The sequence below is a fragment of the Eutrema salsugineum genome, unplaced genomic scaffold (genome assembly GCF_000478725.1).
Source record: "Eutrema salsugineum unplaced genomic scaffold, Eutsalg1_0 scaffold_14, whole genome shotgun sequence".
NCBI classification, from domain to species: Eukaryota; Viridiplantae; Streptophyta; class Magnoliopsida; order Brassicales; family Brassicaceae; genus Eutrema; species Eutrema salsugineum.
Window position 1 is genome coordinate 790,480 of NW_006256877.1, and position 23,512 is coordinate 813,991.

At 41.9% G+C, this 23,512-nt stretch overlaps 1 protein-coding gene and 2 non-coding genes across 3 annotated transcripts; 1 reads left to right on the forward strand and 2 right to left on the reverse strand.

Moving 5' to 3' along the window:
* Positions 1–1,329: 1,329 nt before the first annotated feature.
* LOC112088553 (uncharacterized mitochondrial protein AtMg00750-like) lies at positions 1,330–1,692 on the reverse strand. The gene has a single exon (XM_024158946.1). The coding sequence runs from the start codon at positions 1,690–1,692 to the stop codon at positions 1,330–1,332; it is 363 nt and encodes a 120-aa protein (XP_024014714.1).
* A 3,939-nt stretch (positions 1,693–5,631) lies between these two features.
* LOC112088606 lies at positions 5,632–5,738 on the forward strand. Its single transcript, XR_002900552.1, has one exon. It is a non-coding gene; the product is annotated as a small nucleolar RNA R71 (small nucleolar RNA).
* Positions 5,739–14,250: 8,512 nt separating this feature from the next.
* On the reverse strand, positions 14,251–14,357 carry LOC112088776. Its single transcript, XR_002900712.1, has one exon. It is a non-coding gene; the product is annotated as a small nucleolar RNA R71 (small nucleolar RNA).
* Positions 14,358–23,512: the final 9,155 nt, after the last annotated feature.

Genomic DNA, 23,512 nt, shown 5'->3' on the forward strand with positions numbered 1-23,512 from the left:
AGCCTATGCACTTGACCACGCTCAGAAGACACGGTCCAAGCCAGACCGTGCCATCTCCAACCTGTTCTTCATCCGAACCCAGACAACTTAGCCGTGGCCATGCATCACGACCAGAGAGAGCCCATGGCACCAAGATTCATCAAGAAAAAAGGATTCAGCCTTGACACAGTCACATGCCACGGTTTGACCAGGACCTGCTTGACCGTGGCAAACCTCATTTTCACCCATCAAAGCCAGGTCAGTACCCGGTTTTTTCCGGGCTGACCCGGTTCGTCCAAGACTAGTATAAATACATTTTAGACCTAATTTGCTAAAAACTTTTATCTTATCCTTAGTCTCCTTTCCTTTTTGGTGAAAAGCATTGGTTAAAGACCTTTGCTTGAGTTTAATATCGATTTGAGAGTGTTTTCCATCTTGTCTTTTCATTTCTCATCGTCAAACAACACTTCTAATCATGATTAACAACACATCTTGCACAGGGTTTTGTGTGTTGATTATGATTAGTGAGTAAATCCCTATTAAGGTCTTAGATATGTAGATTAAGGTGCTTAGGTGTTAGATAAATGAGTTTAAAAGTTAGATCATGCATATTTCATTCCTTACAAGCAAGCATCTATACTAGATCCACACATCATATGTGGTCTAGATCCATAGGCATTTCATGCACTAAAAGTGTTTGATGAAATGCCTGAACCATGCTTGTAATGGTTTAAGCGATTTTCATCAAGAGTTTGATTGTTTGTTGCTTAAATGACTGATTAGACTGATTCTTAATGCTGGTTATCTCATGCTTCACTAATGATGATTAGGTTAGGAGCTGTTATAACTTAGAAGTTAATACCTTCATGAGAGGATTTGCTTGGTTAATTGAATTTTTGTTGAATGGCTTGTTTGATCATCATGATTCATTAGATCACTAATCTAGCATCAAGGCACCCTAATCCACTATCATGTCTAAGACCTTTCTCATCATCATATCTACATTCTCATATCATTTTAAGCTCTTTTACTTGCTTGTTTAAATTGATCATTAGCTTTAATTTTTGTTTTAACTCTGTTTAGTAAAATTAACATCAAAACGTCACTCATTTGGCTTGAATTAAGAACTGATCCTGCATCTTAGTGTCTACACATGATGGATTGATACCCTTTGTACTGCAAAGTGACAAAAAGGATTGATAACCCCTCATTTAGAGCCTTGAAAACTCTAGTTATCACTTGTGCTTGACACCATGCTTCCTTAGCAGCCCCTCTAGAGTCTTGTTCACAAAATGAGAACCTCCATCACTTATCACTACTCTAGGAACCCCTTTGGGAAGATGATGCTTTTTAAAGCTTGACCACCACTCTAGAGTCATTGGTTGGGGAAGCAACAGCCTCAACCCATTTGGAAACATAATCAACAGCAACAAGTATGTATTTATTACCATATGAACTCACAAAAGGACCCATGAAGTCAATACCCCAACAGTCAAAAATTTCCACCTCCAAGATGGGATTTTGGGGCATCTCACTTCTCTTTGAGATGTTGCCTTGTCTTTCGCACTGATCATAGCTTGATACAACCACCTGAGCATCTCTGAACATAGTAGGCCACCAGAACCCTGATTGTAACACCTTGACCACTGTCTTGAAAGCTCCTAAGTGACCTCCATAAGCTGAGCCATGACATTCCTGTGGCACTGGTTGCATCTCTTCCTCAGCTAATCATCTCCTATACAGGTGGTCTTTGTTCATAACATACAAATAAGGTTCATCCCAATGATACATTTGCACTTCTTTGAAGAATCTCTTTCTCTTGTAGCCATCTAGTTCAGGTGGCTCTACACCACAAGAGAGATAGTTAACAATGTATGCAAACAAAGATAGACTCCTCTCTCTTATAGCTTCAGCCTGCTCCACCTCTTAGTAGGACTTGACAACCATTAGATGCTCTTCAGGAAGTGAGTCATCTAGAGGCACATCTGATTCTACTCTCAGCCTAGAAAGATGATCATCAGCTCCATTCTCAATGCCCTTCTTGTCCTCCACTTCCATATCAAATTCTTGCAGGAGTAGAACCCACCTCAAGAGTCTAGGCTTGGCGTCCTTCTTAGTCATGAGATATCTGAGGGCTGCATGATCAGTGTACACAATAACTTTTGATCCCATATGGTAGCTTCTGAATTTATCAAATGCATAAACTATGGCAAGCATTTCCTTTTCAGTGGTTGCATACTTTTCTTGAGCAGAATCAAGGATCCTACTAGCATAGTAGATCACATGAAGTTTTCTGTCCTTCCTCTGGCCAAGCACAGCTCCAACTGCATAGTCTGAAGCATCTGTCATCACTTCAAAGGGCAATGTCCAATCAGGAGCCTTGACAATTGGTGCACTGATCAATGCCTCCTTGATCTTCTTGAAAGCTTCTTCACACTCAGCATCAAAGACAAATTCAACCTCTTTTCACAACAGCCTTGTCAAAGGCGTAGCTATCCTTGAAAAGTCTTTGATGAATCTCTTGTAAAACCTTGCATGCCCAAGAAAGCTTCTTATCCCTTTGACTGAATTTGGAGCTTGCCGATTCACCATCACTTCCACCTTTGCTCTGTCCACTTCTATTACAGCTTCTGAGACCTTGTGCCCCAACACTATTCCCTCCTGTACCATGAAGTGGCACTTCTCCCTGTTGAGAACCAAGCTGTGCTCCTCACACCTCTCCAGGACCTGAGACAGGTTAGACAAACAAGAGGAGAAAGAGTGTCCATAGACTGAGAAGTCATCCATGAAGACTTCTACTTTCTCCTCAATCAGATCCAAAAAAATTGACATCATACAACGCTGGAAAGTAGCAGGAGCATTGCACAGCCCAAATGGCATGCGCCTATAAGCAAATGTCCCATAGGGAGGTGAATGTGGTCTTCTCTTGGTCTCTTGGATCTATTAGGATTTGAAAGAATCCAGAGTAACCATCTAGAAAACAAAAAAAGGGATGGTTTTCCAGCCTCTCCAGCATCTGGTCAATGAAAGGCAAAGGAAAATGGTCCTTCCTAGAGGCTGCATTAAGCTTTCTATAATCAATACACATTCTGTGACCAGTTATAGTTCTTGTAGCTATTAACTCATCCCTTTCATTCTTTATCACTCTCATTCCCCCCTTATTGGGCACCACATGTAATGGTGTAACCCATCTAGAGTCTGAGATTGGATAAATTATCCCAGCCTCTAGGAGTTTGAGAATCTCTTTTTTCACTACCACTTTTAAGTTGGGATTGAGACGCCTTTGGTGCTCAATGGATGACAGAGATTCCTCTTCAAGGTGAATCCTATGAGTTCATAGGGAGGGTGAGATATCCTTTGAGTCATCCAAAGAGTAGCCAATGGCTCTCCTATGTTTCCTCAACTCATCTAACAATGCATGCTCTTGATCCTCTAACAGCTTATCATTGATAATGACAGGATAAGACTCATTGAGACCTAAGAAAGCATACCTGAGCCCTGTTGGTAGAGGCTTAAGCTCAACAGGGGGTTCTTTGGACTCATCCCAATCAGCATTGAAGCTGTCTTGCACGGTTGCAGCTCCCTTGTTGCCAATCTGCTCACACGGCACAGCTTGCTCCTCCACTTTAAAACCCCCAGCCATGACTCTCTGAACCGCTCCTTGGCTTGTCTTTGAGCCTCTGATGTCCAAGACCTCAAGGCCACTTTCTTCTAATTCCAAAAACCTTGCCTCAGGACCAAGTTCCCTTGCATTGTCCAAAAACAGCTTGTACCCTTCAGTCTCCTCTGCCAAGAACCCATGGTCTCATTGTTCTTTGGTTAAAACAACTTGAAGAGGGTCATCAGCATTCAACTCCTCATGCAATTCATCAGCTAGTTGATCCATGGTCTCCACATAGAAGCATTGTCCTTCTATGGTGGGCTTTGTCATCATGTCCTTGATATCAAACTTCAGCTTTTCTTTACCAAATTGTAGCTCAATGATGCCACCTCTCACATCAATAATTGCTCCTGCTGTGGCCAAGTATGGCCTGCAAAAAATCACTGGATCAATCGGTTCTTCATCCATCTGTAGAACAACAAAATCTGTAGGCACTTCAAAACCGCCTATCTTGACTGGCAGGTCCTCCAACATCCCAACAGGTAGCCTTACTGATCTATCAGCTAGGATAAGAGATATTCTAACAGATTTTAACACTCTATATTCAAGCTTCTATGTTATAGAAAATGGCATTAAGCTGACAGATGCTCCCAAATCACAAAGACAGCCTACAAACATCACTGGTCCTATAGCACAAGGGAGAGTAAAGCTTCCTGGATCAGACAGCTTCCTTGGGACTGACTTTCTCTAAATGATGGCACTACATTCATGGCTAAGCACCACCATACCCTTTAGCTCTTTGGTTTTGTTCAAGATAGCATCTTTTAGAAACTTCCCAAACTTAGGCATCATCAGAAATGATTCAATGAGAGGCATTGTAAGTAGTGTTTCATTAAGAGTCTTCTCAAAGAATGCCCTAGCTTTATCTACAAGCTGCTTCTTGAATCTTCCTGGATATGGGAGCTTACGTTGATTGGGAGGTGGTGGAACATAAGGCTTTTCTGGTTCTGATGGCTTTTCCACCTCTTTGTCCTTCCCTTTCTTTGATCTTTCAGCTTCTTGATCATCCCTTGGGGCTGCCTCCCCACCAATTTGATCATTGTCTTCAATAATCACATTATTGTGCTCTAATTCTGGTAGCTCTTTGCCACTTCTCAATGTAATGGCTTTAGCATACTCCTTTGGGTTTGGTTCAGGCTTACCAGGTAAGCCACCTTGGCTTCTTGAAGTGGATGCTTGATTCTGTTTCAGCTCCTTGATGTCTTGCTGCATAGATGCATACTGATTTGCAAACATTTGTTTACCCTGAAGCAGCTGTTGTAGAATCCCAACCATATCTGGCTCAATCTGCTGCAGCTGGTGAACCAGAATTGACTGAAACTGATGCTGAACCGGCGCCTGCTGCTGAAACTGTGGTGGACTGAACCCTGGTGGTGCTTTTGGCTGCTGCTGTTAACTGAAACTAGAATTCTTAAGTGGTTGCTGCTGATGCTGACTGTAACCCTGATTCTGAACAAACTGATTCTTAGGTTGAAAGGACCCTTGAAAGTTGGTCTTGAGAACAAAATTCTGTGGAGCTTGAGAGGTAGGGTAGACTTGGTCTTGTGGGTTCGCTACATTGGGATTCCTGTAAAAGAGGTTCTGATTTGGCATTGGCATATTGATATCTTTGGAACCTCTGATTCCCAAGATAGTTTAGCTCTTCCTGAGTAAATTCCTCTTCACTGATGTTCTCAAAGCATTGAGAAGGTTCCTCAAACTCTCCTACAAAGTGCATTGGCTTTTGAGTGGCAAATAACATCTTGTCCAGCTTGCTTTCAAGTGTTTAAAAGTCCTTCTCATACCTTTGATCCCTGCTTGAACTCTCACTCCTATTGGCTCTATCAAAGTCTTCTCCATAAGTGTCATTGCTCATTGCTAAGCTCTCTACCAGCTCTAAAGCAGCATGAATCTCCTTCCCCAGAAAGTTTCCATTTGATGCAGTATTCAGCTGATTCCTGATCTTGGGAAGAGCCCCTCTATAAAGTGTGCTGCGAAGAGAAGCCTCACTAAACCCATGGTGTGGGCACTGGTTTGTGTAGCTCCTAAATCTCTCCCATGCTTCACCAAAACTCTCATTGCTATGTTGAATGAAGCTGGAGATTTGGTTTCTCAGTTTTAGCTGTTCTGGAAGTTGAGAAGAACTTAGACAGAAATGCCTGCTGGCATTGCTCCCAAGTTTGAATGGAACCTCTTGGAAGATTCTTCTCCCATTGGTGTGCTTTGTCACAAAGACTGAAGGGAATAATCTGAGCTTGAAGCTGTCCTCAGATACTTCATTTATCTTTGTCAAGTCACAAACTTTATCAAACTGGTCCAAGTGTTCCAAAGGAGCTTCCATTGGCAATCCATGGAACTTGGAGTTTTAGACCATGTTCAGTAAAGATGCTTTCACTTCAAAATTGTTGTTCTGCACCGGTGGTGCTTGAATCCCTGCTCCATATTGATGAGCATTGGCCCTGTCATTTTCCCCAACAAACACTTGTGGAGGATCTTGTCTCCTATGAGCTTAATGCTGAGGAATGAAGTGAACCTGTTGCGCATTCCTATTAGCCTGTTGCTGATTCTGCTGAGCCTGCCTCTCATTCCTTTGTGCCATATAGATATTGACAAAGGCTTGTTGCTCATTTCTATCAGCTTGAGCTTGATTCCTTTGAGCTCCATTACCATACTGAGCGTGTTGCTCTTCCTGAACATGGTGTTCATTGTCAACCACGTGGTGCTCTCTCTGTTGTTCCATATCAGCTGCTCTATCTGTTTCCCTTGGACGTCTATCTCTTCTTCTTCTTGGCACTAAGAGATTGATGTTGTCGTTCAGGGGCAATGGTGGACCACAACTTGTAGACCTTGATCTGGTGTTCATACACCTGAAAACAAAGACAGAACTTGCAAAGTAATCAGTAAACAAAAAGAAAGCACTTGATCTCAAGAAAGTATCTAAGACTAATGCTAGCACACTTTGACAACAGCGCCAATTGATAACTAGAGGTTTTTAAGCTCTAAATAGGGGTTATCAATCCCATGGCTGTTGCAGCATAAAGGGTTTATCAATCCAATGTGTGGTAGACACTAGAATGTAAGACAGTTTCTTAATTCAGGCAAATGGTGGAGTTCGTTGGTGAGTAATGCTTAAAACAAGATTAAAAACTAGAACAAAGACTAATGATCAAATAAACAAGCAAGCAATAACAACTAAACAAGATGAGATGATATGGAATGATGGAAGCATGAGATTCTAGACATGATAGTTGGCTAGGGTGCTTTGGTGCTAAACTAGAGATGCTAATGACAATGATGAAACATGATTCAAATGATTTAGAACTCTAATCAAGCCTTAATCTTTCCTAAGCATCAAGACACAAATCGAAGTTATTTCACATATCCAATCATCATTGGAGATCAAACAACAAGACAGCAATAAGAATCAGTTCTAAAAGATCATTTATACAAATAACAAGACATCATCATGCAGCTAATGCATAAACCTCTAATACAGCTCTTTCAGGAATTTCATCAAACACTTTTGGTGCATGAAATTCCTAGAATCTAGATCACAAGTGATGTGCAAGGTTCTAGCCTAGAGAGGAGCTGTTTAGAGAGATGAATCAATGAATCTAGCCCTAAGCACTCCTAATCTAACACTTTAGCACCCTAATCATTAAGGTGACTACTCACTAATCATACTAATCTCTCTTAAATCTTTGCAAGTTGAGTAGATTAGCATGATTAATGATGGATTTGCAGCTTTAACACACAAAAAAATCTCTGATTCTCTCTTGATTAAAACTCAAAAAGGGAGATATTTCTCTTCTTAAAAGGAGTCTTTCACAAAAGAGGCAAAGAAATTAGGAGAATAAAGCTTAGTCTCTAGGGTAAAACCCTAAAAAAAAATATATAGTGTCTCTTGCGAACTGGGTCAGCCTGGAACAAACCGGCACCTGACCCGGCCTTGATGGGTAAAATCTCAAGTGTGCGAGTTGTTCAGATGCTTCCCAAGTCGCATGCCCAAGTCGCACAGCCATATAAACACCCTCTTGCGCCTTAAATCCTTAAGCCTCAGTCGTATGCCTATCTAGGTGTAAACCGTGAGTATTTGTGCTGTTCAGGCTTTCTTCTCTTTAACTCGCACAACCAAGACGCATTCTGGAGATAATAAGTGTGCGAGTTGGTCTTCCTTTAGTCCCAAGTCGCATGCCCAACTCGCACAAGTCTAGAAAGGAGCTTCAGCGAGATAAAACCATGTAAGCCAAGCCGCTTTCCTCTCTCAGTGTAAATCGCGAGTGTTTGTGCGATTCAGGCTCCTTTGCTCCCTAGCTCGGACAACCATGTAGCACAGGACTTCAAGTATGTGTGAGAGATGGTCTACTTCACTCCCAAGTCGCAGGCCCAAGCCGGTGTAAACAGCGAGTGTTTGTACGGTTCAGTTCACTGCTCGGCCAACTCGCATGCTCAAGTCACACACTTGTGGACTTAGCATTTTTCCTGCTCAGTAACCTTTGACCTCACCCAGGGTTACATTACCCACACATCTCCACACGCAGCTCAACTCCCAGAATTTATCCTTTAAGCGCTGCGGGTTAGCCAAGTCGCAAAATCATCTCGCAGACTTCAAATCTCCTCGGACCACTTCGCATTCGAGGGAGCATAACTTCCAAGATATAGATCCCAATGGCTTGGTTCCAGCTTCAGTGGAAAGAGAACTCTAATATCTCGAACTTTGGTGAAGAAAACTTCAGCGCTCGGGAAGTGGAAGGTTCTCTGGACGGCTCATCTCTGCAGCGCATTGAAACAATCCAAAAGAAGCTCTTGGACCAGTGTTTACTCCGGAGACGGTATCTTTCAGAATATAGCTCTAAACCGGATGATATCAGATGTTATGGAAAGGGCACTCAAGTATATCGAATCTTGATAAAGACCCCGGCAACTGAATCATACTGTAAAAGCATCGTCCCACGTAATCTTTGTGACTCATCGGATCGGTCTCAAAACTGTAGCGAGACAGGTGTGCCTTCCGGTGAGCTTAACTCTCTGGTCACGACTCCAAATACAATGATTCTACCTGTTCTGGATCCATGACCTGATCATCTCCAACTTTACCGAAGACCTTGTAATCTGAATCGGACGTTAAAATTCCCCGGAGAGGTGATATTATCAGCCTTACCGCGTGATATGTCTATATTTTGCTTCATTTAAGCTGCATTTTAGAGTCCAAATCATGTGTTTTCTCATTCATTCTAGGTCTTTAGGCATCAAAATAGGCTTTAGGGTTTGCATTAGGTCCCAAAGAGTTTTGCATGGTTTGGAGTCTTTATAAGGTTTTTTGGAGGCTATTTGGAGCGCAAGAGGTGTGCTCAGGAGTTGAAATGGTGAACAAGAGGTTTAAAAATGGTGAAAACTGCTTGGAGGAATTTCTCGGTGAAAACTCGTACCGCTTGATCCGAATATCGGCTAAAAATCTTACCGCGGTTCACGATTCTCGGATATTTTCCTTACCGCGGGAAACATTTCTCGGCTAAAATCTATTTTTACCCGCGCGCATCAAAGAGTGTAAATCCGGGGAATCTTCTGATCCGAATCAGTTGACGGGGTCTTCATAAAAGTTGGAGATAATCGAGTCAAGATCTCAGAACAGTTAGAATCACAGAATTTCGAGCAGTGAGTAGAGAGATATCGCCACCGGGAGACACACCTGTCTCGCTTGCATTCAAGAACCGATCCGATGGGTTTCAAAGATTACATGGGACGATGCCTTCCCAGCTCGAATCAGTCTATAAGGCTTTCATCAATGTTTGATATCTCTGAGTTCTCTTTCTGGAACACCTAAGGTCATACAATTTGTAGCTGTGTTCTGGGAGATATCGTCTCCGAAAGAGACGTTGGTCTAGAAGCTGTTTTTCCGGTCATTCCAATGCGTCACAAAGATGAGCAATCCGGGGAGCCTTCCACTTCCCAAGCTCCGATAATTTCTTCGCCAAAGTTTGAGCTGAATGAGTAATTTTGATCGTGGAATTTGTTTCAAGACATTTGGAGTCGTGTGCTCAAAGTTATTGCAATCGGAAGACGAGTTGATCGGTACAAGCCCAAGGAGTTGCGATACGCGCTAAGTGTTTCTACGGGCCTCGGCATCATTACCTCGACATTGTTTAGGCCGAGGCTCGTCCCCTGAACTTTGTTGGAATAGACCTCGTGCTAACTCCTTGATGTATCAAGATCGAGGCATGCATGCTGGAGAAGCAAAGCTGAAAACGCTAAGTGTTTCTACGGGCCTCGGCATCATTACCTCGACATTGTTTAGGCCGAGGCTCGTCCCCTGAACCTCGTTGGAATAAACTTCGTGCTAACTCCTCGATGTATCAAGATCGAGGCATGCATGCTGGAGAAGCAAAGCTGAAAACGACTAAGTGTTGGACGTGAACCTCGGTTTCAAGACCCCGGTATTGCATGTCAGACTTCATCTGCCTGAACCCCTCGACTACCAAGCCCCTCGGCATTCCATGTCGAGGTACCTTGTCACATGAATACAGATTGAAGACTAGGGTTCATGCATGTTCTTGATGTGTTCTTCATGGGATCTTCATCTGGATATTTGCTCACGTTGATAGATAGGACTTTTTAGGGTCTCAGGGCTATCAATCCCCTTGTCAATGTAGCACAAAGAGGTTTATCAATCCAGATGTGGTGTTAGACACTAAACTATGTGATCAAGTTCTTAATTCAAGCAAACAAGAGTGATTTTGATTAACTAATGACAACTAACAACTTAAACAGGTTTAAAGTCAAATGACAATGACAAATGATGTGAATATGATATGATGGAGGCATGAGATTCTAGACATGATAGTTGATTAGGGTGCTTTGGTGCTAAACCAGAAATGCTAATGACAATGATGAGACATGATTCAAGTGATTAAGAACTCTAATCTAGGTTAATCCTCTCATGAAGGTATTAACCCCTACACTAATCCATTTTAAACCAAATTCCCATTTGTGAAATATGAATCAATATGCATTATAAAACAGTTCTCAATGATCATTCAAGCAAATAACAATACATCACCATGCAGAAAAATGCTTAAACCTCTAATACAACTCTTTCAGGAATTTCATCAAACACTTTTGGTGCATGAAATTCCCAGAATCTAGATCTCAAGTGATTATCAAGGATCTAGCATAGAGAACAGTTGTTTAGAGAAATGAATCAATGAATCCAGCCCTAAGCATTCCTAATCTAACACTTTAGCACCCTAACCTACACATCTAGAACCTCATTAAGGTAACTACTCACTAATCATGATCAACACACTAGATCCTTTGCAAGATGTGTTGTTAATCATGATTAGAAGTTTGATTTGATGATAAGAAATGATGAACAAGATGGAAAGAAACTGCAAATCGATTTTAAACTCTCTAAAACAAAGTGTATTAAGTAGGTTTTCACCAAAAGGGGAAAGAAGAGTAAAAGTAGATTCAGTGTCCTCTACAAATTAGGTCTAAAAACCTTATAAAGGAGGCTTGGGCGAACCGGGTCAACCCGGAACAAACCGGGTACTGACCCGGCCTTGATGGGTAAGTGTAGGTTTGCCACGGTCTGGTGTGCTCTTGTAGTGACCGTGGCAATCCTGACCGTGTCAAAGTCTTTACTTGTGTTCTTGGTTCCTTTTGATGCCACGGTCTGATCAAGCTTCATCTGGAACTCGTGGCAAGTTACCGTGTCAAACGCCGAAGATGTGTAAAGGTTGCCACGGTCAAGCCCCCAGACCGTGGCATTCTGACCGTGCCAAAACCCGCATGCATGTGAAATCCTTCCCAGCCAAGTCTATGCTTGCCACGGCCAAGTCTCAGGCCGTGGCATTGAAATCGTGTCAAAAGCCGAAGCTGTGTAGAAGTTGTCTCCAGCCACTTGTTCATTTGCCACGGTCAAGTCCCAGACCGTGGCATTCAGCTCGTGCCAATCGCCGAAGGTTGCAAGAGGTTGCCACGGTCAAGCCTCAGACCGTGGCATTTAGGCCGTGTCAATCGCCGAAGGTTGCAAGAAGTTCCTCTCAGCCAAGTGTGTGTTTGCCACGGTCAAGTGTAGACCGTGGCATGAAGATCGTGTCCTTTGCCGAGGTTGCACAAAAGTTGCCACGGCCAAGTGTGGACCGTGGCATTCCATCGCGGCATGCTTAACTTAGTCGCTCTGGGCTGTCTGGACCATCTCGCATTCCGGAGAGTGTAACTTCCTGGAGACTTGTCCGAATTGAGTGATTCCGGTTTCAGAAGACAGAGGACTCATTTTTCTCCAATTTTGATCAAGGAAGTTTCAGTGCTTGGGAAGTGTAAGGTTTCCTGGAGGGCACATCTTTGAAGTGCATTTACACGACCAGAGAAAGGCGTCTAGACATGTGTTCATTCCGGAGACCGTATCTTTCTGCTCAAGGCTCCGAATTGACTGATCTCGGATGTTCTTGAAAGAAGACTCAAATGTCTCTGATTCTAATGAAGGCCCCGGAAACTGAATCGGCCTGGAAGTGCACCGTCCTTCGCATCCTTCAGAACTGATCTGCTCGGTCCAGAATACCTGCGAGACAGGGGTTCCTTCCGACGAGCTTATCTCTCTGCTCACGCGTCCGAATTTCACGATTCCACTTGCTATGAGACCGTGCTCCAATGCTCTCCAACTTCTATGAAGCACCCGCCGTCTGAATCGAACCGGAAGGCTCCCCGGACAGGCGATTTCTGAGGCACGTTCACACCCGGAGATTTTGGCCGATACACTTCATTCGCGGTACATGAAAATGGCCGGTAAAGCTTCCCGCGGTACATGAAAATGGCCGGTAAAACCTTCCTGGCCAGCGAGAATGGCCGATAATCTCCTAAGACCCAATTTTTCCACTTTTTCAAGCTTTGCTCACCATTCCACCTCCTGGATTCATCTTTTCAGCTCCATATTCACCTGATAGACACTCAAAACATGCAAAGACTCATTGGGACCTAATGCATCTCCTAAGTTCTAAAACAAACCCTAAGGACCTAAAATGCATGAAATAAAACATGATTTGGAATGATTTATGCAACCTAAATGATGCAAATTATGAACATATCACACGTGCACCCCTCGGAATCAAGACCTCGGCTTCACTCTCTCACACACCGAGGTGCTCACCCGACGACCCAAGAAGAGCGCTCAGTACCCGGTTTGTTCCGGGCTTACCCACAACACTTATCCCTCACTATAAATAGATTTTAGGACCAAACAAAATCACCTTTTATCTTATCTTATTTATTACCTGTTTTAGCTGTAAGAACTTGCCTCTTTTGTGAAACTTGATTAATCTAATCCGATATCTCGTTTTCATGTGAAGATCTTGCTCTCTTCCATTTTCTTTTATTCACCAGCATCAAAGTTTGTAATCATGACCAGGTACACATCTTGCAAAGGATTTAGGTTGCTCCTTATTATTAGTGAGTAGTCCATTTAAGAGGTTTGAGATAGGTAGATTAGGGTGTTTCCATGATAGATTAGCGAGTTTAGGGGTCTAGTCTTGCATGTTTCATTCTCTAACCGATCCGATCTCTAAGCTGGATCCAAGCACATCACTTGCGGTCCAGATCTAAGATATTTCTCGCATCAAAAGTGTTTGTAGAAATTTCTAAGAGGTTTAAGAGTCTTTCATCGCGAGAGTGATAGTTTGTTCTTCTTAAATGACTTATTGAGCTAAGTCTTAAAGCTAACTGATTCATGCTTCTCAAAAGGGATTTTGGTATGAAAGAGGATCAGTTTAGATGTTTAATACCTTCATTAGAGGATTACCTTACCTTGAGTTCATGTTAAATGAAACCGCTTGATAATATTGATTCATTAGCTCGCTAGTCTACCTTGGAAACACCCGAGTGTTTGATCCTGTCTAAAGCTTTTGCCTTTATCATCTATTATCATCATCCGATCATTTCCTTATTTACTTGTTATCATTTGCATCTTCATCTAGTCTAAATATCATCGCTTGCTTTATTTTTGTTCTTTCTTGCATTTCAAGTAGATTAGTTATCAAAAACCTTGCTTGATCATCTTGACTTGAGATTACAAGTAACATAAATTAGTGCCTCTCCACAAGTTTGGTTTGATAACCCCTTGTACTACAAGACAGGGGATTGATACCTCTATAAAGAGCCTAGAAAACTCTTAGTTATCAATTGGCGCCGTTGCCAACTTGTGGGAGCATTAGTTTCTTGCTTGTTCTTGAGATCAAGACTTTATCTTTTTTTGTTTTACTGATTACTTTGCAAGTTCTGGCTTTGCTTTCAGGTGTATGAGAACCAGATCTCGCAGCACTGAACTGCCTATTCCTTACGACAACAACATCAACATGCTTGAAATGAGGGCACGTGAGAGGGCAGGACACCTCGAACGGTTAGGCATGGCAGAACAGCAACCGATTGAGCAACAGGCTCAAGATCAATTTGATCGAGATTGCGACCTGACAAAGATAAACGGGGTATCAGAAGACAGCTTCAAGCTACGCATGTTCCTATTCAGTCTCGGTCATAAAGCACACCAATGGGAAAAGAATCTCCCGAGGGGCTCTATACAAACGTGGGAACAATGCAAGCTCGCCTTCTTGTCCAAGTTTTTCTCCACATCAAGAACGGCTAAGCTGAGAAATCAAATCTCAAGCTTCACACAACACACCAATGAAAGTTTTAGTGAAGCTTGGGAGAGATTTCGAAGCTATACCAACCAATGTCCACACCATGGCTTCTTGGAGGCATCCCTCCTGAGTACTTTATACCGAGGAGCACTTCCAAAGATAAGGAACCAACTTTATACAACTTCTAATGGGAACTTTCTTGGGAAGGAGATAAACGCTGCAATGGAGACTGTGGAGAATCTTGCAATGTCTAATGATACATATGGAAAGGATTTCGACAGAGCTAACCGATTTGATGGGTCTAATAAAGAGTTACAAATGGAAAAAGACATCAGGGAGCTACAGAGCAAGCTTGATAAAGTTCTTATGGCTACACAAAAGCCAATACACTTTGTAGGAGAATTTGATGAGAAAAGGCCGAGCTTTGACAATGTGAATGAGGATGGTCTCACACTAGAAGAGATCAACTATATAGGGAATCAACAAAGGTATCAGAGGTTTAACAACTTTGGGAACAATCAAAACCTCTCTTACCGAAACCCCAATGTAGCCAATCCTCAAGATCAAGTGTACCCTGCTCAACAACACCAACAAAGCTATGCTCCTAATGCTCCATTCAAAATAACATTCAGCCTAAGCAACAGTTCAGTGGGCAACAACAAAGTTATGGCCAGCAGCATCAACCGGCTCAAAGCAATAACTTCAACAGCCAACAGCAGCAACACAAGTTTCCACCAGGGTTCAGTCCACAGCCGATGGGTCAGCAACAACAGAACCAGGCACCGATTCAGAATCAAACAGGACCTGAGCTATGTGGGCTCCTACAGCGGCTGTTACAGGGCCAGCAACGAGTTGAGAGCCAGCACGCTATTATGAAACAAGATATAAGGGAGCTTAAGCAAAATTAAGCTTCAACATCATCAAGAGGTCCGCCCTTACCAGGTAAGCCGGAACCTAACCCAAAGGAGTATGTGAATGCCATCACATTGAGGAGTGGAAAAGAGTTACAAGCTCCTGCACCTAAGCCAAAGCTCATTGAGGACAATGAGCAAATTGGTGGGGAGGCAGCCTCAAATGATGAGCAAGAAGATGAGGTTTTGGAGAAAGAACCGGTTAAAGGCCACGATAAAGAGGTGGAGAAGACACCTGAGCTTGAAAAGCCATACGTTCCACCACCTCCTTATCAGCCTAAGATACCATTTCCAGGGCGATTCCAGAAGCAAATCCTAGACAGAGCCAAAGCAGTCTTTGAGAAGCATTTGGAGAATACTCAAATGACTTTGCCGATCATAGACGCTTTCCTAGCTATACCACAGCTGGGAAAGTTTCTAAAGGACGCCATTCTCAACAAGACAAAGGAGCTCCAGGGGATGGTAATATTGAGTCACGAATGCAGTGTCATCATTCAAAGAAGATCCATACCAAGAAAGCTATCAGATCCGGGCAGTTTTACTTTGCCTTGCGCAGTAGGTCATTTGAAGTTTTCAAGTTGCTTGTGTGATCTAGGAGCTTCCGTGAGCCTGATGTCGTATTTAGTGGCCAAGAGACTGGGGTTCAAGAGCTACAAACCGGCAAAGATCTCCCTTGTGTTGGCTGATAGATCAGAGAGATTACCGGTTGGCTTACTTGAAGACCTACCTTTGAGAATTGGTGAAATAGAGATCCCCACAGATTTCATAGTTCTTGAGATGGATGAGGAGCCTGTTGACCCCATCATCTTGGGAAGACCCTTCTTAGCAACAGCAGGAGAGATCATTGACGTGAGAGAAGGCATGATCGAGCTGCACATCGGTTCTGAAATCATGAAAGGTGGGATCACGGTGGTAAAGAACGAAAAGGATGAGCCTATAGCTCAAAGAACCATAACCGGCCATCGTATGTGCATTGACTATAGAAAACTGAATTCTGCTTCTAGGAAAGATCATTTCCCTTTGCCATTCATTGATCAAATGCTTGACAGGCTATCTAATCATCCTTATTTCTGTTTTCTTGATGGGTACTCGGGTTTCTTTCAAATCCCCATAGATCCCCGAGATAAAGAGAAAACAACATTTACTGCACCTGCGACCTGTCAAAGGTGTATGATGCATATCTTCTCTGACCTCATTGAAGAGAAAGTGGAGGTGTTTATGGATGAATTCTCGGTGTACAGCTCCTCTTTCTCCGATTATCTTTCTAACTTGGCTCAGGTTTTGTGGGGATGTGAGGAGCACATGCTTGTCTTGAATTGGGAAAAGTGTCACTTCATGGTTCAAGAAGGGATCGTGTTGGGTCACAAGGTCTCGGAGCAGGGAATAGAGGTGGATAAGGCAAAGATAGAGGTCATGGTGAATCTACAACCTCCGAGTTCAGTCAAGGGTATAAGAAGCTTCTTGGGGCATGCTGGCTTCTACAGGAGGTTTATCAAGGACTTTTCAAAGATAGCCTGGCCTTTAACAAGGCTCTTGTGCAAAGAAGTAGAGTTCTTGTTCGATGATGAATGCATGGAGAGGTTCTTGAAGATCAAAGAAGCTTTGGTGAGTGCACCGATTGTTCAAGCTCGCGACTGGTATTTTCCATTTGAGGTAATGACAGATGCATCAGACTATGCCGTGGGAGGTGTCTTGGGGAAGAAAAAGGATAAAAAGCTCCATGTGATATATTACACAAGCCGCACATTGGACTCTGCTCAAGAGAAGCACACAACCACAGAGAAAGAGATGTTGGCCATTGTGTTTGCATTTGATAACTTCAGGAGCTATCTTGTGGGATTAAAGGTCATTGTCTATACAGATCACGCTGCTTTGAGATACCTCATGACCAAGAAAGATGCTAAGCCGAGGCTGCTCAGATGGGTTCTTTTGCTTCAAGAGTTTGATATGGAGGTGCTTGACAAAAAGGGTATTGAGAATGAAGTTACCGACCATCTCTTGATAACTTAGAGTTTTTAAGGCTCTAAATGAGGGGTTATCAATTCCTTTTGTCACTTTGCAGTATAAAGGGTATCAATCCATCATGTGTAGACACTAAGATGCAGGCTCAGTTCTTAATTCAAGCCAAATGAGCAAGTTTTGGATGTTACTTCCACTAAACAAGCTTAAAACATGAATTAAAGCTAATGCTATACTTAAACAAGCAAATGACAAGTGGTGTGAGTATGAGATGATGGAAGCATGAAATTCTAGACATGATAGTTTGCTAGGGTGCTTTGATGCTAAATCAGGAATGCTAATGACAATGATGAGACATGATTCAAGGGATTTAGAACTCTAATATAGATTAATCCTCTCATGAAGGCATTAAACTCTACACTAATCCATTTTCAAACCAAATCATCATTTGTGAAATATGAATCAATGAGCATTAAGAAACAGTTCTAAAAGATCATTCAAGCAAATAACAAAACATCATCATGCAGAAAATGCTTAAACCTCTAATACAGCTCTTTCAGCAATTTCATCAAACACTTGTGATGCATGAAATTCCCAGAATCTATATCACAAGTGATGTGCAAGGACCTAGCCTAGAGAACAGCTGTTTAGAGAAATGAACCAATGAATCTAGCCCTAAGCACTCCTAATCTAACACCTTAGCACCCTAACCTACACATCTAGAACCTCATTAAGCTAAACTACTCACTAATCATACTAATCTCTCTTAAACCTTTGCAAGTTGAGAAGATTGGCATGATTAATGATGATAAATGGAGATGGAGAAGATGGACGATGATGGGTTTGCAGCTTTAAACACATAAATATCTCAATCTCTCTGATTAAAACTCACAAAGGGGTAGAAAATGAAGATGTAGATGATAGATAATGATGGATTTCAGCTTTAAACCCTAATTACTCTCTTGATTCAACCCAGAAAATGAAGATCTCTCTTACAAAGTTTAGGTTTTTCACAAAAGAGGCAAAGAAAACAAAGAGAATAAATCTTAGTCTTTTGGATAATGCCTAAAACATATATATAGGGAGGGTTTCTTGCTAGGCCAACCTAGGACAAACTCCGTTTTGGCCCCAAAAAGGCCCACAAAAACGTCATGAAGTGAGAATATATTGAGGTGATTTTGGCCGGTGCAGGACGTCGATATTTCTTCGGCAATCTGAGAGTGGTTACACCGAGGCGCAACACCAGCTGAACTCAACTCGGTGCGGCGTTAAGGACAGCGTCGGGGGATCAATACCGAGCAGGATTCAGTCGGTGCAGGATGTCAATAATTCTTCGGCATTTTGGCTTCGAAAAGTCAGCCAAAATCGTCAAGGTTCCAAGATAATACCGACCAGATTTTGGTCGGTACTCCTTCTCGATATGAATGTAGACCGCTTGCACCAAACCCTTCATAACTCCTTCTTCACTGGTCCGAACCTCAATCTTCCACTTCCACGAACTAGATGACGTCCTTAGCTCCAAGTTTGGGGAAGGGCTCAACCCCGTATGACATTGGCAAAGCCCCTGTCTCGTCGGTTCATTGAGGCGCATTGCGTAAGACCTGATCGGGCCGCGAGACATGTGTTCATTCCGATGGCGATATCTCCCAGTTCACGGCTCCAAATCGTCTGATTCTAAGTCTTCCGGATACTAGACTCATTCCTCTTGATTCTTGATGAAGACAGCGGAGGTTGACTCGCATTGCAAGTCCTTCGTCCAACCCGATCAAAGTGAAGGTCTCGTCTGCACCAAACCATCTGTCCGGGTTGCTGTACACAGGTGAGGGGTCCTCCATGATCCCAGCTCCAAGTTGCTCCCAAAAGTCTCCAAATGACCTGAGAACACTCCAAAAATACAGGCACTCTAGGACCTAATGCAAATCTTAAACAAAGCTAGAACCAAAGACAAACTCTAATAAAACTAGCTAAATGTATGCATGAGACTCAATATTTGGACAAAAATGCAATCCTAATCATGACAAAATATGGGTATATCAACTCCCCCACACTTGTCCTTTGCTTATCCTCAGGCAAACAAGAACAAATGAGAGAGAGAGGTTGAATACATGGGAGTTCATATTTCTTTAAAGATAGATCATCATTAAAAGAATTCAAAGCTCATTGTTCAAGTTACCAATTCTAGACTGCAATGCAAACTGGTTTACTCATAAAAATTAGCTATACTTGTCACCAAATAAACCAAACTCAAGCACCAACCTTCACAAGCATTCCTAACCTAAACCTTTTGACATTCATTTAAAGTTTCAAGTGGATCATGTTCATGCAAATCAAGTGAATTCATTTGGCTTGGGACTGGGTTTTGAGATTAAAATGATCTCAATCAAGTAACTGGTACTCCATGCAAGGAGATCACTCAAAAATTAGTAGACTTCAGTAAAATGCTAAGGGTAAAAATCAATGGATGCATACAAAGATAGAACTGCATCTACCCCACACCCAAAATGCTTTTCACACTCAACTTTAAACCTCTCAAGACTCTTTCTCTAGCCTACTCACCCCAAATGGAATTTTGCCTTTGACACTCAATCAGCTCCCATCACTCTCTTCATTTCATCTCTTAGGGGGATTCTTTCTTTAACAACCACTTAGTGAGTTTCTTTTCTTTAACACACAAGCTCTTCCTTAACCCAGCCTTTTTTTTTTTGAATCTTTTCTTTTTCTTTTCATGAGACTCTTTTCATTTCAACACATGAGCTTTACATTCCAGCACACACTCACTTTCTTTCATTTAACCATCCATTCCCCTAACCAATCCGACTCTTTCGATTTTCATCACTCAGATTTTTTTCTTTTCAGCTCACACACTCAAAATCAATGCTCTCACTTTCACCTAAACCTAGACTAGCCCTTGATGTTGGACTAGTGTCTACATGCAGCACTATCTTTGTCGCTCTAAACCCAACACTTTTTACCAAGTCTACTAGAAACAAGGCCTCACAAATCATGCACACAAGAAGGGTGTTTAGGCTTCAAAGAAAGGTTTGGCTAAAGGCAGGGAACTGTCTCAAGATGAGAGATCAGCTATTTGAGCTAGCAAGAGTGATTAAAAGAGGTAAGAAAGCTCAAATATGTATGTGGTACCCATGAATTCACAATGATATGCACAAACATGATAATTAGATGTCAAATTCAAGGGTTCTCACTTAAGCAAGGTTGAGGCTATTCACAACTTGATTCAGCTAGCACAGAAGTATTGAGACACCAGTTCAAAGCATGGTTCACACTTGATTTCATACCAGTTTTGCAATGCATTAAAGGACCAAACTCTTAAAATGATACACTCTTCAAGAAAAAATCTATCATTACTCCCATTTCAATATGATGCAACCTATATGAAAATGCAAACTAGACTCAACCTAAAATGTGAATCCAACTACATGAGCATTTTTTTTCAGATTTTTCAATTTTTTTGGTTTTAGATGAATGCAGAATGAGACTCAAAGTGAAAAGGAAAATAAGAGCAGAATAAGCATGATTAGTAAACACAAAACCCCTCCCCCACACTTAGATAACACAGTCCCTTGTGTTATAAAAGCATGAAGGAGAAGTGCAAAGCAAAATCACAAAATGCAAAGAGAAAATAAGCTAAACTAGATGCATATTTACAAGGGTGGAGTGTTACCTTCTCAAGGACTTAGAGATGGGGCTGAAGACCCCATGGAGTAGGATAGATTGCTGGATTGGTCTGAGGGAGTGATAACTAAGAGTTTTCAAGGCTCTTTGATGGGTTATCAATCCCCTTGTCAAAGTAGTATAGGGGTGTCAATCCATATGTGTGGTAGTTAGGCACTAATTTATGTGATAAGTTCTTAAGTCAAGTGATCAAAGACAGGTTTTTAATAACAAGTAACAAATGAAATCATAAACAAGAAACAAACAAGCAATGATAAGGAAGTAATTAAAGCAAGCTCAACAAGATGATGGTGATAATAAAGATGATAAAAGCTAAACCTCTAGATGTGATCATTGATTAGGGTGCTTTAGATATTGAATCATGATGCTAAGAACATAATGCAACACTTGCTACTCTTTAGTCTAGGCTTCTTAATCAGATTAATTCATTCCCATGACAATAATCCCTTTGCTAATCACTTAATCAAGCCTACAACCATTAGATATAATCAAGCAATCAACAAGCATAATGCATCAAGCCTAATAAGTGACCAAACAATCTCTCAACCAAGAAGACTGAATCTTACACAGAAAAACATAGCAAGCAATCACATGATCTCAAACATTTCAACTTAGAACTCTAATCTAGACTAATTCTCTCATGAAGGCATTAATCTCTACACTAATCCACTTTCAAACCAAATCTTCATTTGTGAAATATGAATCAATGAGCATTAAGAAACAGTTCTAATATGTCATTCATGCATTTAACAAATCATTCCTGATAACTGAGAGTTTTTAGGCTCTTAGAAGGGTTATCAATCCCCTTTTTAAAATAGTATAAGGGGTGTCAAACCAAGCTTGTAAACGAGACACTAGCCTATGTCATTTGTCACTTAAGTCAAGGCAAGAAGGTAAAAATTTTGTGACGATGATAATCAGGCAAATAAGCAATAAAAGTAAATAAAAAGCAGAGATTTAAACTAAGCAAGATGCAAACAACAAACAGGTGATTCAGATGATGATAATATGTAATAAAGGAAGAGACTTTAGACAAGATAATCGACTCAGGTGCTTCCAAGCTAAACTAATGGGTTAATGAATCATTTTATCAAGCGGTTTCATTTAACTTTGAACTTAAGGCATGTTAATCTTCTCATGAAAGTATTAAACATCTAAACTGATCCTCCTTCATACCAAAATATCTTTTGAGAAGCACGAATCAATCAGCAATAAGATTCAGTTCAAATATGTTATTTAAGAGAACAAACTATCACTCTCACGATGAAAGACTCTTAAACCCTTAACCGAGTGGTTCAGACATTTCTACAAACACTTTTGATGCGAGATATGTCTCAGATCTGAACCTCAAGTGATGTGCTTGGATCCAGCCTAGAGATCTCGTCGGTTAAGGAATGAAACATGCAAGACTAGACACCTAAACCCATTAATCCACCTTGAAAGCACCCTAATCTACTTATCTAAAGTCGCTTAAACGACTACTCACTGATCATAACGAGCTCACTAAGTCCTTTGCAAGACGTGTAGCTGGTCATGATTAGGAATTTAATGCTGATAATAAAAGAAGAATAAAGAAAGAACAAGATTCAGACGTAAAAACGAGATATCGGATTAGATTAATCTGGTTTTCACAAAAGCGGCAAGTTCTTAAAGCTAAAAACAGATAAGAGATAAGATGACAAGGGACCTCGGGATAAAATGTCGAGGGGTCATGATGTCGAGGTGCTTGGGAGAACACAGTCCGGCATGCACGCCGAGGTCATTACACCGAGGTGTACTCTCAACACTTAGTCATTTCCAGCTTCAGTTTTTACGTATGCATGCCTCAATCTAATCATGCCAAGGCTTTGGGACGAGGTCTGGTCCAAAATACTTCCAAGATATGAGCCTCGACTTGAGTGATGCCAAGGTAAAGATATCGAGGCTTGTGAAAACACTTAGCGCGTATCCCAACTCATTTTAGGCTTGTATCGACCATGTCACCTTCCGGAAGCGATAACTTTCAGCACACGACTCCAATTGCTCTGGGACCAGTTCCACAGTAAATATGACTCAATAAGCTCGAACTTTGGTGAAGAAACCATCGGAGCTTGGGGAGCGGAAGGCTTCCTGGATTTCACATCTTTGCGCCGCATTGAAATTACCGGAAAATAGACTTTTAGACCGATGTGAACTCCGGAGACGCTATCTTCCAAACCTTTGCTCCGAATTGAGCGATTCCAAATGCTCGGAGAAGATCTTCCATGGATCTCGAACTTTGATGAAGACCGGGTAAGCTAGTTCGGACAGGAAAGGCTCCGTCCGCCATGATCTTTGAAGTTCGCCGTTCAGTTCTCGGGTACGCGCAAGGCTGGTGAACGCTCCGGAAGCCATATCTTTCTCTCCACTGGTCCGAATTGGATTATTCCAACTGTTCTGGAATCTTTGCTTGATTATCTCCAACGTTGGTGAAGACCCCGCCAACTGATTCGGACCGGAAGGTTCCCCGGATTGCTGATTTCTGAATTGCGCGGGCAAGGGCAACTTTTGGTCGTAAAAACCTTCCCGCGGTAAGGAAAATGGCTGAGGGCTGTGTACCGCGGTAAGCTTTTTGGTCGTAAAAATCCTTGCCTCGGTCAAAAACTTGTCCCGTGGTATTTTTGCACTCGATACTCGATTCTGGCCGATCGGTAAGGTTTTTGGCCGGTATTGAGCATCCGGTA

Bases quoted from the DNA above. Each gene is read 5' to 3' on its own strand.
- LOC112088553 (XM_024158946.1), bottom strand. From the start codon at position 1,692: ATGCAACCAGTGCCACAGGAATGTCATGGCTCAGCTTATGGAGGTCAC.